The sequence below is a fragment of the Pyxicephalus adspersus genome, chromosome 2 (genome assembly GCF_032062135.1).
Source record: "Pyxicephalus adspersus chromosome 2, UCB_Pads_2.0, whole genome shotgun sequence".
NCBI lineage: Eukaryota > Metazoa > Chordata > Amphibia > Anura > Pyxicephalidae > Pyxicephalus > Pyxicephalus adspersus.
The window spans coordinates 138892483-138904745 of record NC_092859.1 but is presented as its reverse complement, the minus strand read 5'-3'; the positions used below and the strand labels follow the sequence as shown (position 1 = coordinate 138904745).

Here is a 12263-nt window from a genome sequence, read left to right as displayed (position 1 = left end):
CACCCTAATTTTAGTCCATGTTTGGTTTTCATTTGCACAATGCTGGGTCATTTTCGTGCCCCAGTTTTGGAGCTGCCTTAAACCAGCAAAATGTTATTCTTAGAAGGACAACAAGCAAGAACCTAAAACATTGGATGAGAATGGGGATATGCTGTTCATGGATATATTTGTTTGTATGAGAATAGACAAGCCTGGGAAACCCACAGAATCACTGACATTATTCTCTTTAACTCCTTATGGGCACACAGATCCCCATGCTTGTAATAGAAACCAGATGGTGACCTATCCCAGCTTTGGATGCAGCAATCTACAATTGCATGATAGCCCCGAGTGATGTGATATATAGTTATCTGACACAGGGAAACACAGTAACAGAAACTTCACAAACTGTTTGTGGAGGTTTGAAGTCTGTCAGCTCCTCCTGTATTTATGCTATGAGGTTTCACTGTGCTAAAGGGGATCCAGCAAGGAAATGTATGACCTTGGTGGCTGAATCAAAGGCACTGCATGGGATGTTATTCTAACTATGAGATATAGGCTGGTTGGACAGCAATGATGAATAGTCAGCTGCTGGGGCTTATTAATTTTAAGATTCTCATTCTTCTTTTACAGTATGATTTATGGAACATAAGAGCCAAGCTAGTATTCTATTTATTTAAAGCAGAACTTAAAAATTGTGAGCGGGAAGGTTTCTTTTTGGCGAAGAGATGAACTTTGTCTCTTTTGCAGTAAAACAAATTTCCCCACCAGTTCACAGCCCTTTCTGTAATGTACATTACGCTGTGCATGCATAGTTGGCTGCTTGGAAGTATTTTGGCCTGGCCAGTCAGGATTGCCAAAGATCCTAAACCTGCAAGAAAATCAGGTGAGGAAGGTTCAGCGAAAGAGCAAGAATAGGTGAATTCAAAGCAAAAAATGTGAAAAGACAAGTAAGTTTATTTTATTGCAATGTAACACATAACCTGTCTCTTCTGCAATAAAAAAACTTCCTGCCATCATTTTTTACTTTTTTAAATTTAATTCAACTTTAAAGAACATAATAAAAAACAGTGAAATCAATCTAGATAAAAGTTTTTTGTTGATTTTGGACATTGTGTGAAATATTAGAACTGCTCTCAGGTTTTTCCATCATTTTAGTCACCAAAACAGGAGCTTGGGGGCAAATGTTCCAAAAAGGACCCCTATACCATTGCCCAATGCCTTCCACTGCTTCCCTGCCTGGGCTGTCAATTCTGAAAACTACAAGTGATTAAAATGCTAAGTTTTGGATTTTACAAGGAATTAATAGAATTTACAACATAGGGTTAGAAATCTAAGTATAACTTTTGGGGGTTACTACAGCTCAGCTTTAATGTTTTATGCCGTAATTGTTGGCAACTTGTTGACAATGCCATCACATGCCATGGAATGATTGGTCATGATCGGGTTTTGGTGCTGTGGGTAGAATCCTAATTGCCTGCGGGCATCATTGTCTCGTCCTCCCTTTTCACTACTCTGTCTGATGTCTGTTAATGTACCCATTAACAACGGCCAATAACAAGAATTTTACTAAGAGGTAAACTTGTTCCTCTGATCAAAAGAATCTTCTACCACGTTATATTTTTTTTTTTGTTACTGCAGCAAATTTTAAAAAAAGCTGCCAGCAACCAACAAAGCAAACAATGATTCCAGTGTACAGATGATTTACAACATGATAACAGATGAAGATAGCACTGTCACTAAATATTTTGTAATTGTTTGGTGAATGAGCAGTTTTCTGATCTGTACTAGGATATTTGTGTTTAATGAAGGTTGGCACTTGCAGCTGCCTTGTCAGGACTATTTGGCAGCTAGCTAAGCCTGGTGCATACCATCACATGAGCACTGCTATCTTTAGCTAGTGACAGGCTACATCTTCCAAGCTGCAGATAAAATACAGTACCCGATCTATAGGAAATGAAAGAGTGGCACACACTCATACTTCTTATGGTTTACCAAGGAAAAGGAAATGGCCAAGCTTTCTGTCACAGTGGAAGACACCATATTTACCACAGACAAAGACCTGCTGATGGAACACAGTGAATATTTCCGTGCCCTTTTTCAGTCTGGCATGAGGGAAAGTACCCAAGATGAAATACAGCTTCGAAACTTGGGTGCCATGGGTTTTCTGATAACTCTGAGGGTTCTAGAAGGAGAAAGGCCTCTCTTGAGTTGTGAAGAGATCCTGCAAGCCGTGGAGTGTGCGTCCTTTCTTCAAGTCGAGCTCCTTACTAAGCACTTGGTCAATCTGATTGACTCTGACAACTGCCTGGTGATGTATCAAGCTGCTGCCACCTACGGACTTCTAGATTTGTTTCATGCTTCGGCCTTGTACATTAAAGACATTTATGAGCTGCTGGAAGATGATATTAATTGCTTGCCCCCTGATCTTGTTCATTACATAGACTCCCTCACCCCAAGCTCCTTTGTTGCAGTAGGTGCCCATACCCCAACCATAGAGTTCCTTGAGGATGCCTCCAGAACAATGTGCTTTTTAGATGAAGAGGGGAACCAATGGCAAAGCTTAGGCTGCATTCCAGATGAAACAAGCACTTTTTTAGCTGGTGTTACCACATTGAACAACAAGGTTTTCATTGTAGGGGGTGCTCGAGGGGCAAACAAACAGGTGGTGGAGAAAAGCTTCTGTTATGATGCTGACCAACATTGCTGGAGTGAGTTTGCATGTCCACATCAGCTGCGATATGAGGTGACGCTCATTGGACATGAAGCACATCTATACGCCTTTGGTGGTGAATATGAGAGAGTTCCCGTGGCTTGTGTGGAGAAATATTCTCTCTCTTCCCAAATGTGGACTTTTGGCAAAGAGCTCCCACAGCCTGTAGCAGGTCCCCCTGCCACAAAAGCCATGGGCAGGATCTTCATTTGTCTCTGGAAACCACAAGAAACAACTATCATTTATGAATATGATACCACTCAAGATGAACTGATTCCTATATCTTCAATCAGGCGGATGCAGAGCTACGGCCATTGCATAGTAGGGCACAGAGACAATCTCTACATAATGAGGAATGGTCCATCTGATGACTTTTTACGCTGTGCCATTGAAAATTATAATTTGAGCACACAGCAGTGGACAACTCTGTCTGGTCAGTATGTAAACAGCAAGGGAGCCCTTTTTACTGCTGTCATCCGGGGGGACACGGTCTTTACCTTGAACAGAGTCTTGACTTTGCTTTATAGAGTAGACACTCACACCTGGAAGCCCATCGGAGAGAAGACTGGATTTAACAAAGGAGGATCTCTGCACACATTTTTCCTGAGATTACCCACAAAGACAAAGCAAATGGCTCGTAAACTATACAAGAATCCTCATCAGAGTTTCCTATAACCATGGAGGTATCTAGGAATGGATGGAGTTGGGTAGATTTTTTGGACAAATTTCAATTCTGGTTGCTTTCAAATTATTTACTGAAAGTGAGTTTTACTAATGACCATCACTATCAACACATTCAGTAACCATTGCTGGAGCTGCACTCCCATAATGTAGGTGGTATAGGAGCAGTGAAATATAAGGTTCACATGTTCACAATTTCATGGTGCATGGATATAATCATCAATCTTTTAGAAGCAGTTTAGGAATAATCCATCATACTCTCACTTCTGTTTCATAATACTATCATCAGATAACAGCATATATTACTTTGAGGAAGAAGCTCAAATTTTGTTGTTGTTTGATAAAAATTGAAAGCAATGATGGTAAGTGCATGGTTGAAATACTCCCTAGTTACTTGCAAATGTTTAAATTACACATGGGTACTGTGAGAAAGTTGAAAAACCTGTAATATGAAAGTTTCCATCATCATTACGAGTTATATGGGCAACCCTGCACTCTAACATATTGTTATGTACATAGTACTTGAGCACTGCAAGAAATGCCTTTTCTATTTGCAACTCTTGCACGGCCAGTTTTATTTACCATAATTGTATTTTAAGCACACTCATCATTTGTTGTATTCAAATGAAACATAGACATACATGTTTAGGAGATCAAAGTGTGCATGTTTGTTGAAAGATCTTTACAAGAAAGTTCATTCTGATTGTACCCAATTGTTTACTTAAGATCTAATAATTTATATAGAACAGTGGTGAGTGATAACACATAACAAAAATTATTAAAAAAAAGTTCTTCAGCTACGTGTAGGAAGATTCATGAAAGCTGATAAGGTTGCTTTGAGTTACTGCACACCACTGCTCTTTGCATTGGGTTAATAAGTAAAGACAAATGTAATACAAATGTGAATGATGTAATAGCAGGAAAGAAAAAGTACAAACTTCACTATTACTGCTGCTGAAAATCTTTGTGTAAATAATAATATGTAACTAAGTATAATATTTATGTTGGGAATTTAATGAAATATATTCATTAAAATGTTTTTTGACTCTTTAAAGCTTCTTCTTTTAGGCGTATTGTGGGCAACCAAATGGAAGACTATAACAGAGTATCCCAGAATCTATCACTTGCATCTTGTTCACTGATCAGTGAGTTAAATTGCTTCCTTATACAGGAAACAGGGTGAAATGGCATTAATTAAGCGATGATATATTGTCAGACTCACTGGACCACTATTACTCATAGATTACTTACTCTAATGGGTGTTGCCAGTGGCGCTTTCAGTTAGAATAATGAGTTGAACTCCAGTTAAAACTTTCTTGCAGTTGGGCGTCTATTGTGCTGATAAAAGTTAAATGCTCATTTACTGTAGGTCTAGGCGGCATGTAAGAGTAAGTTATCTTACCGGATTCCATTGTTCCCCCCATGGGCCGAGCGGCTCCTGTGCCATCCGACCTCCAGGTTGTGGCTGAGCCACTGGCATCCTCACAATGCAGGACTATTGGTAAGAAAAAAAGGTGGATGTACCATGCAAATGTAAGGCCCACTTTCCCGCCAGCCCCCTGCCTCCCTTAAAAAAGAAGTATGCATTAAAGAATAATGTAACAATCACTTACCTTCTATTGGGTTTTAGAATTGAAGTCAGTGCTGTGTCCTGAGAACCTGGGAGAAGGGTCATTCCTACAGGATTTGAGTGTCCAGGGTACAGCGTTGATGTCACCTGTACTTCATGGAATCTGAAAGTGGGTAATGGTGTGAATCCAGCCTTACTTCGGTAATCCAGAGAATGCAACAATTTATGTAAATGTACATTTACCTTTGTAAGTCTTTCTAAATTATTACAATTTTTTAAGCTTAAACATTATCCATTTGGTGTTCATTTTTTATCAATATACAATCTTTGTGTTTCAAATATATTATTATTAGGGATGAGCGAGAATGCCTCGGAAAAATTTCCTCGAACTTCCAATGGTTCTGCGAAATTTAGGCGAACTGATTTTGCGAAACCATCGGAAGGGGAAATTAAAACAGGAGGATTCCCAGAGCTGCATTCAGCCCTGGGAATCTCCCCGTTTGTGATCCCCAGGGCACTAGACGTTAATTTACCTCTAGTGCCAGGGGATCGCAGAGGATTTCCAGGGCTGCATGATGCGGCTCAGGAAATCCTCCTGTTCGCGTGATCCCGGGCACTGGGGGTTAATTAACATCTAGTACCCCGGGGATCGTACACTCTTCTGAATGAATGCAGCCGCAGCCTCAATCATTGAGAAGATGCCTGGCAAAAGAGAACCTCCTGCCATTGTAATATAAGTATCTCTTACAAATGATACGCATGATGCAGTCCTGGAAATCCACCTGTTTGGTGAGAGCTCGACCTCTCGGCGAATCAGAAGGCCGTTCTCGCTTACATTTTCGGTAAGCGAGAAAGGCCCGATTCACCGTGAGATCGAACTTAATATTCTCACTGGCTCATCCCTAATTATTATCAGGTATTAATAATAATATACAGTATATATAAAGCAGTGAACATATAACTATGTCACAGTGTGACATAAACCATACATTCCCAGTATTTTAAAACACATGCACCTAAAAATTGTCCTACAGTGAATATTTGGTAAATGTTACTTTCACTTCTTTATAACTATACTCTGAGGTTTGTTTTGTCTGCAGGAAAATATGCAATTCAGGAATCTTGATTGCCTGGATTCCCAAACTGTTTCACATCTCACAGACCACACAGCTTTATGTGCAGAGATCAAACGGACCGAACATAATTTATCAGAATAGTTTAGAGGTTTGGTAAAAGTTAGTACAGGAATCAGATATTTTTGAGACATCAAATAATTGAGGACATATTAACATTTTTTTTAAAGCTGAATGCCGGGCAAACAGCTGCATGAATATAATCCTTACATGCCTAAGGATTTGCAATTCTGTCCACCCAATCCAAAGATTAAACAACTCTTAGCACAGCCCTGTCTAGAGGCAGGAAACCTCATTTTTCTTTTTAGTTGTAACATGTAACATGTACTGGCCCTGGCCGTTTCCTTGACAGGTAAGAAGAAGCAGATTTATGAGCATCTCTCTGTCACTCCATCCTAACCTCTTACCTTCATGCCCTTTGTTGGCACAAGGACTGCAGTTCAACTGAGGAGGTGGAGTTGGAGTTTCTTTAACCTCTGGTGTTTTACTGTGCTCCTACTGTAAAGCGGAATTTAAAAAATGGCACCCGAAATTAGAGCTTTTCGGCAGAGGACATATGCAAAATCTTTTTTGTCACAAACCTTTTCCTGGTTTCTGGTGATTGTTTTTTTTTTTGGTCTACACTTCACATGTGCCATGCATTATAGAGCCCGGCTCTGTTCCCAGCAGGTCCAGGAAAATACCTAGATGCCGGGGAAAATGTAACCCCTGTGCACATCATCCATGCCACACCCGTGAAATTTTTGTTCCGCTTTTAGTTCTTTCCATATATATTACTGGCACAGTGACTGGTTGCACCAGACAAACATTTGAATATGGAAGGATCAGGCTACGTAACAATTCCATACCCTAACAATAAACTTCTCCTATTTGGCCTTTTGGTTTGTTAAAGAAAAAGTATTTGACTACATCTGTTTGATAAGTCACAAAAGAAGTCCTCTATAACTTCTTCTGCATTTTGCTTAGATTTTGCTTAGAATATCTGCCAAACCCTACCATCTGGGTTAGGAAGAAGAGAAGTTTCTGTAGTCCTGCTCAACTCTTTATCAGCTTCATCTTTTGCATAGTGTAGTATTGTGCAGTATGCAAGACCAGGTTTGGTGGGTATTTGGCAGCAAACTTCTTTATTTTACCTGGGAGAGGAATTAAAGGGCCTGGATAAAGATGTTGATTTGCAGCTGTTTATTTGGGATCCAGGCCCGGAGAGTCCTGGAAGGAATGTTTGGGCAAGACTCTCCTTCCTTGTAGCAGGCCAGGATTTGGAGATGGCTGTGTAGCACCTACCAAATCCCAATGGAAAAGAATTGCCAGTACAGACTGGTGGATAGAGTTGGAGCCTGGGACCAGGTGTGGTTCAGAAAGACAGGCCTAGTGGTAGGCCTGGGGCAAAGAGCACCCCTGTAGCAGATTCTACAACCCCTGAGTTTGGGAAGAAGAGTGCCAGTTTGGGATTTTATTTCTTCAGAAATTGTATATGTTCTGTTATCGTACTACTGAAGAAAAAAGCAAATATTCTTTTCCTGTAAGCTGGATGTAGCAATTTTGTTTAATAAACAACACTGTTTGGACTGAACCTAATGCACTGATCCTGGTCTTCCCAAATATCACAAGATACAATACCACAGATTCTTGTAGTCACCCTAGGACGGGAAGTTGTGACTGGCTGGATCACCAAGTATAAATAAAGAAAAAAAAATAAATGCATTCACCACATCTACGGACTGGTAAACTGTTAAATTTTATATTTTTGTTCTTGAGGTTTTAGATAATCTGTTTTGCCAGACAACAAATGTCTGGATTTCCAAGAATATTTAAAAATGGTTTGATCTATTAAAAGTGTGAATGTTGGCAAGGAAAATTGTTTTCAAGCAAACATTTCATCCATATTTTTCATTTTTATGTTTTTTCATTCTAATACAATGAACCTCTGCCACAACATTGCAAAGAGATATATTAGAATACAGAAAAAACAAGGTTTGTATTTTAAAGAGGAACTAAACTCAAAATTCCCTACACTAGATTATTCAACAGATCTTGTACAAATACACATGGTGCACCAAGATCTAGGTAAGAATACACATTCATTTTGTATTTTTATAACAATATTTGCTTATACTGATGTTTAGCTTTGGGGTAAAGGCTTGATACTTCCTGTTTTACTAACTTGAGGGTCTATCTATAAAGCATGTGACATTAAAGCTGACCTATCTCCAGGTTTTTTTAGTTTGTATAAAAGGGTAGATAACCGTTTTACATTAAGCCCCTTTATATCAACCCTTTTATATAAAACAAAAATGTGTTTGTTTTTTTTTTCTAAATACCTAACTTTTAAGAAAGGAAGTGAAGGTCAGTCCATTACTGCTGTGGCAGTAAATACTGAATGGGAAGCCCAGAGCCTCCGGGGGTTCCTTTGTCATGTATCCAAGGAGGCTTCGGATTGTTCCTTCTGCGCATGCCCAATCTCAAACATGAGCAGAAGGACTTTTCCTGCAATTATCAGCACTTTTTTTTACATTTACAGGAGGAAACATCACTGGATCATGTGTCTGTGCAGTGTAGGAAAGGGTGATGTAAGCTGAAGGAATAATTGGGCGAACCTGGCAATATCTCCACTTCAGGACATAGAAAGAATCCAGGATAGCATGGGACCAAATTGAAGCCAGTTGAGGAGGAATTGGGGGTTTTGAGGAAGGTTTCATTTTTTTATTTTAATAAAAGTTCCACTTTATCTGAAACATTCTCTGGTAGAGAATCAATAATTTAATTGAAGCACATAAACCTGAAAGATTCTCCACCAGCGAATGGTTCAGAAAATGTCAAATTCACTGCTTTATAAATAGAGCTCTTTATGAATCCTCAAGTTAGTTGACTTTGCCCATTTTTTTCTCCAGAAAAGATGGCAACTCCATCTCCATTATGCATTGGCCAGGCCTGAAAATGGTTGTAGAACATTGAGAACCAACTTAGAGAACGGAACACCTCACAGGCTTTTTGGCCCATCACTTTCTGCCTCCAGCTATTCAAACAAAGGCTGATGGTACGCCCACCCTATCACCGCTCTATTTTAAGGGCTGCTTATGAGAAACACTTAAATCATATAAACATTTACATACTTTGTCCTCTCTCAAAGCCGCTCTGCTTTGTTGCTCTCAGTCCAAAAGTCATTAACAGCATAGGTCTCAGTGCAGGACCCACATCTGCTGCTACTTGTTCCAGTGATTAATGATGGATAAATGGAAATTGCTAAATTTATATAGCCGGGTAATTGCTTTGTGTTCTGCCACATTCACAGACTGACATGGTTAAATACACAGACACTCAGAAACAGAGATTGGATTGCTAACATGAATGTAGAAACATACGCCGTCACTAAAGCACACACATACAAATGAAGGCAAAGCCATAACTACATATAAACACCACCTTCCCACTCCTCCACGTCCTACTAATCACTCCGAAAGAGGAAAGGGCTTATTGCTAGAACAGCTTATATCAACCTTTTCATTTTGGGGGAACCCTTTAAAAGTAAACTTTCAGGTTTTAGGGCACCTCTGCTATAATTACTATATCCAGAGCTCACAGTATGTTAACATGGTGGTCAGGGGGAAGAATGCCTCTTACATTGCCAGGCTTACAGATAGCCAAAAAGATCACTGGTGTGAGCTAAACTCATCTGAGAGGTCCTCAAGGAACCCCTAGGAACCTCTGGAGGAACCCTGGTGGGACAAATTGGCCTGGAAAATGGACCATAGTGGTGGTTGGTATATTCATAGCTTCCAAATGTCCCTCAGACAGAAGGACTGTTCTTTTTTTGGAAATCAAATCCCTCTGCCCTTAGTTGTCCCACTTTCTGGTTTGATGTATGATGACCTCTATATTATGTATTTATTATTTTATTGGCCAAACCTCTCAATGCTTGTATTTGGTAATTATTTGTATTTTTTATTTATAAACACATATTTATTATTTATAAGCAAAATTAGGGATGAAAAAGCAGTTATCAGTTTATTCAGAAATTGTTTTGTGTATTATAATAGATGAGATCCCAAAAATGATAATTATATATCTCTGTGGGTATTTATTGTAACTGTTATCTTCAACCTTCTCTTTTTATAAGGACCCGGAGGTTCTGCCATTTCCATTGGCTTGCTTTTTGATTCTAACCACTACCATTATAAAAGCAGATTCATGCTGATGATTGGTCAAGGGGCATCCCTTGGGGATACTGGATGCCGTGTAGTCACTTGGCGTTCCCAAGTCCCCTATAGGCATTTTTTTGGCCACTTTGTCAATTTAAATTGACCTGAGAGCAAAACTTTCTCATTGCTCAAAAACCCCTAGCCACCCCTGACGGAACCCTTGCTGAGAAAAACAGATTTAGCTCTTCCTTTTTTTATCCTTATCCTGTTCCCAACCTGCCCCTTTGGTCACTGGTTTTTAGTTAATTTAATCAAGGAGGCTTACCATTATACTTCCATTTTACTTCAGGAAGCTAGGTACAACCCTCCCATCAGCCCTGATCTACCTGCATTGCAAAGATATGCCTGGAGATCTGGTGTGGACATCATTGTAAAATAGGATATGTAATAAAAATGGAAAGATTTTTTAATAATTTAATTAGCATGTAGATGGGGAGAGAATAGAAGATAGGCCAAATATTAGCTAATTCAACTTTATTCGTTCCATAAACGTAATGTCCCATAAAGCTCCATATTGCATACATGCAACTTGAAAAACTATAATGGGTCCCAAAGATGCAATAAGTGGTAAGTGGAGATTCCTCCAAAACAATATTCCCTGATCCCTTAGAAAGATTTCCCCTTATCACCATGTGTCTTTCATGGGAACATTATTATTATTATCATTATTAACAATATTAATAATAATATTCATAAACAGGATTTATATAGCGCCAACATTATGCAGCACTGTACATTAAATAGGGTTTGCAAATGATACATACACAGGTACCCATTAAATATTCAGATTCTGTCTCCTAAAGTGTTAGTGATATACTGATTCTTCTTGCAAAGCTTTGTGCTTTATGGGCCTTCTAACCTACTGAAAACAATATTATCTACGTAGTTTTAAGCAATACCAACCTGGAAAGTGAGAATAAGTTTGTTATCAGAGAAGTCTTTAATCCAAGTAGGACAGCTTATTGTGGAAGAAAGAGAACAAATATCATGTATGCAAAAGACACCTTTGTCTCACCCCCAATCACATAGCGCATGGCAAATAAAAAAACAAGAATGATCATTTAAAGCCCAATTCTAGTCTAGGCCAAAATAAAATGGAGGATCCTTTGGCAGTGATTACAAAGAAAAAAGCAAGTCCAGCCACTATACACACCTGATCTCCACTGATCTCCCCAATGAATCATTATACAATGTATACTAATACAATGAAGTTCCACTTATCCTCTATGATCCATTAAGCGGAGCATCATTCAACTGGCTTCCAGAGAGCCTAGGTCATCAGAGCTCACATCATTACATGGCTCCATTTATTGCAGCATTCTGCATCTACTCTCTGCCAGGGAAAGAAAAAGGTGAACATGACTTAAGTAGTTATCACACCTGGTTAAATACACGTGGGCATATTTTACTTATTTCTTTTTTTCATGGATATAGGGTTGCTCCATGGCAAGTGGGAACTGCTATAGTTTAGAATCCAAGCCAAGATTTTAAACCTACTGGAACTTTTTTTTACTACTATTCTTTTACTACTAATACCTTACTTTATATCAGTATTTAATATAATAATACAGTAATATGAAAAATTAATTAAAAAAAAAGTCTGAATAGTCTAGTGCCTAATGACGTTGAAAGTTAATATTACCTTTATTTACAAAGGTCTACACCTAAGCTAAATAGAACTTGGTGGCAAAAGTGGGACAGTATGTTACTGACTAGAAACTTGCATGTCGGATGTTTTTGCACCTGTTTAGGTAATAAAAATATAATTGTTCAGAATGTCTGACCATCATTTAATGTATGTATTCTGCCTTACAATAATGTATAAGTAAATGAATCCTTGTTTGTTTCTTTGAGGAGGAACTTTTTGAAGAATGTTGTATTACAATTTGCTTTGTAGCTGTGCAGATGATGTGACACACAGAAGATGATTCTCCTTCTCTGGGGCATTGAAAAATACTTCCCATACAAGGAGTTTGGCATAGGCCCAG

General features: G+C 38.8%; 1 protein-coding gene across 1 annotated transcript; it reads left to right on the top strand.

Moving 5' to 3' along the window:
• Window positions 1–1856: 1856 nt before the first annotated feature.
• KBTBD13 (kelch repeat and BTB domain containing 13) lies at window positions 1857–4928 on the top strand. Its single transcript, XM_072402635.1, has one exon. The coding sequence runs from the start codon at window positions 1988–1990 to the stop codon at window positions 3365–3367; it is 1380 nt and encodes a 459-aa protein (XP_072258736.1). The 5' UTR covers window positions 1857–1987; the 3' UTR covers window positions 3368–4928.
• Window positions 4929–12263: the final 7335 nt, after the last annotated feature.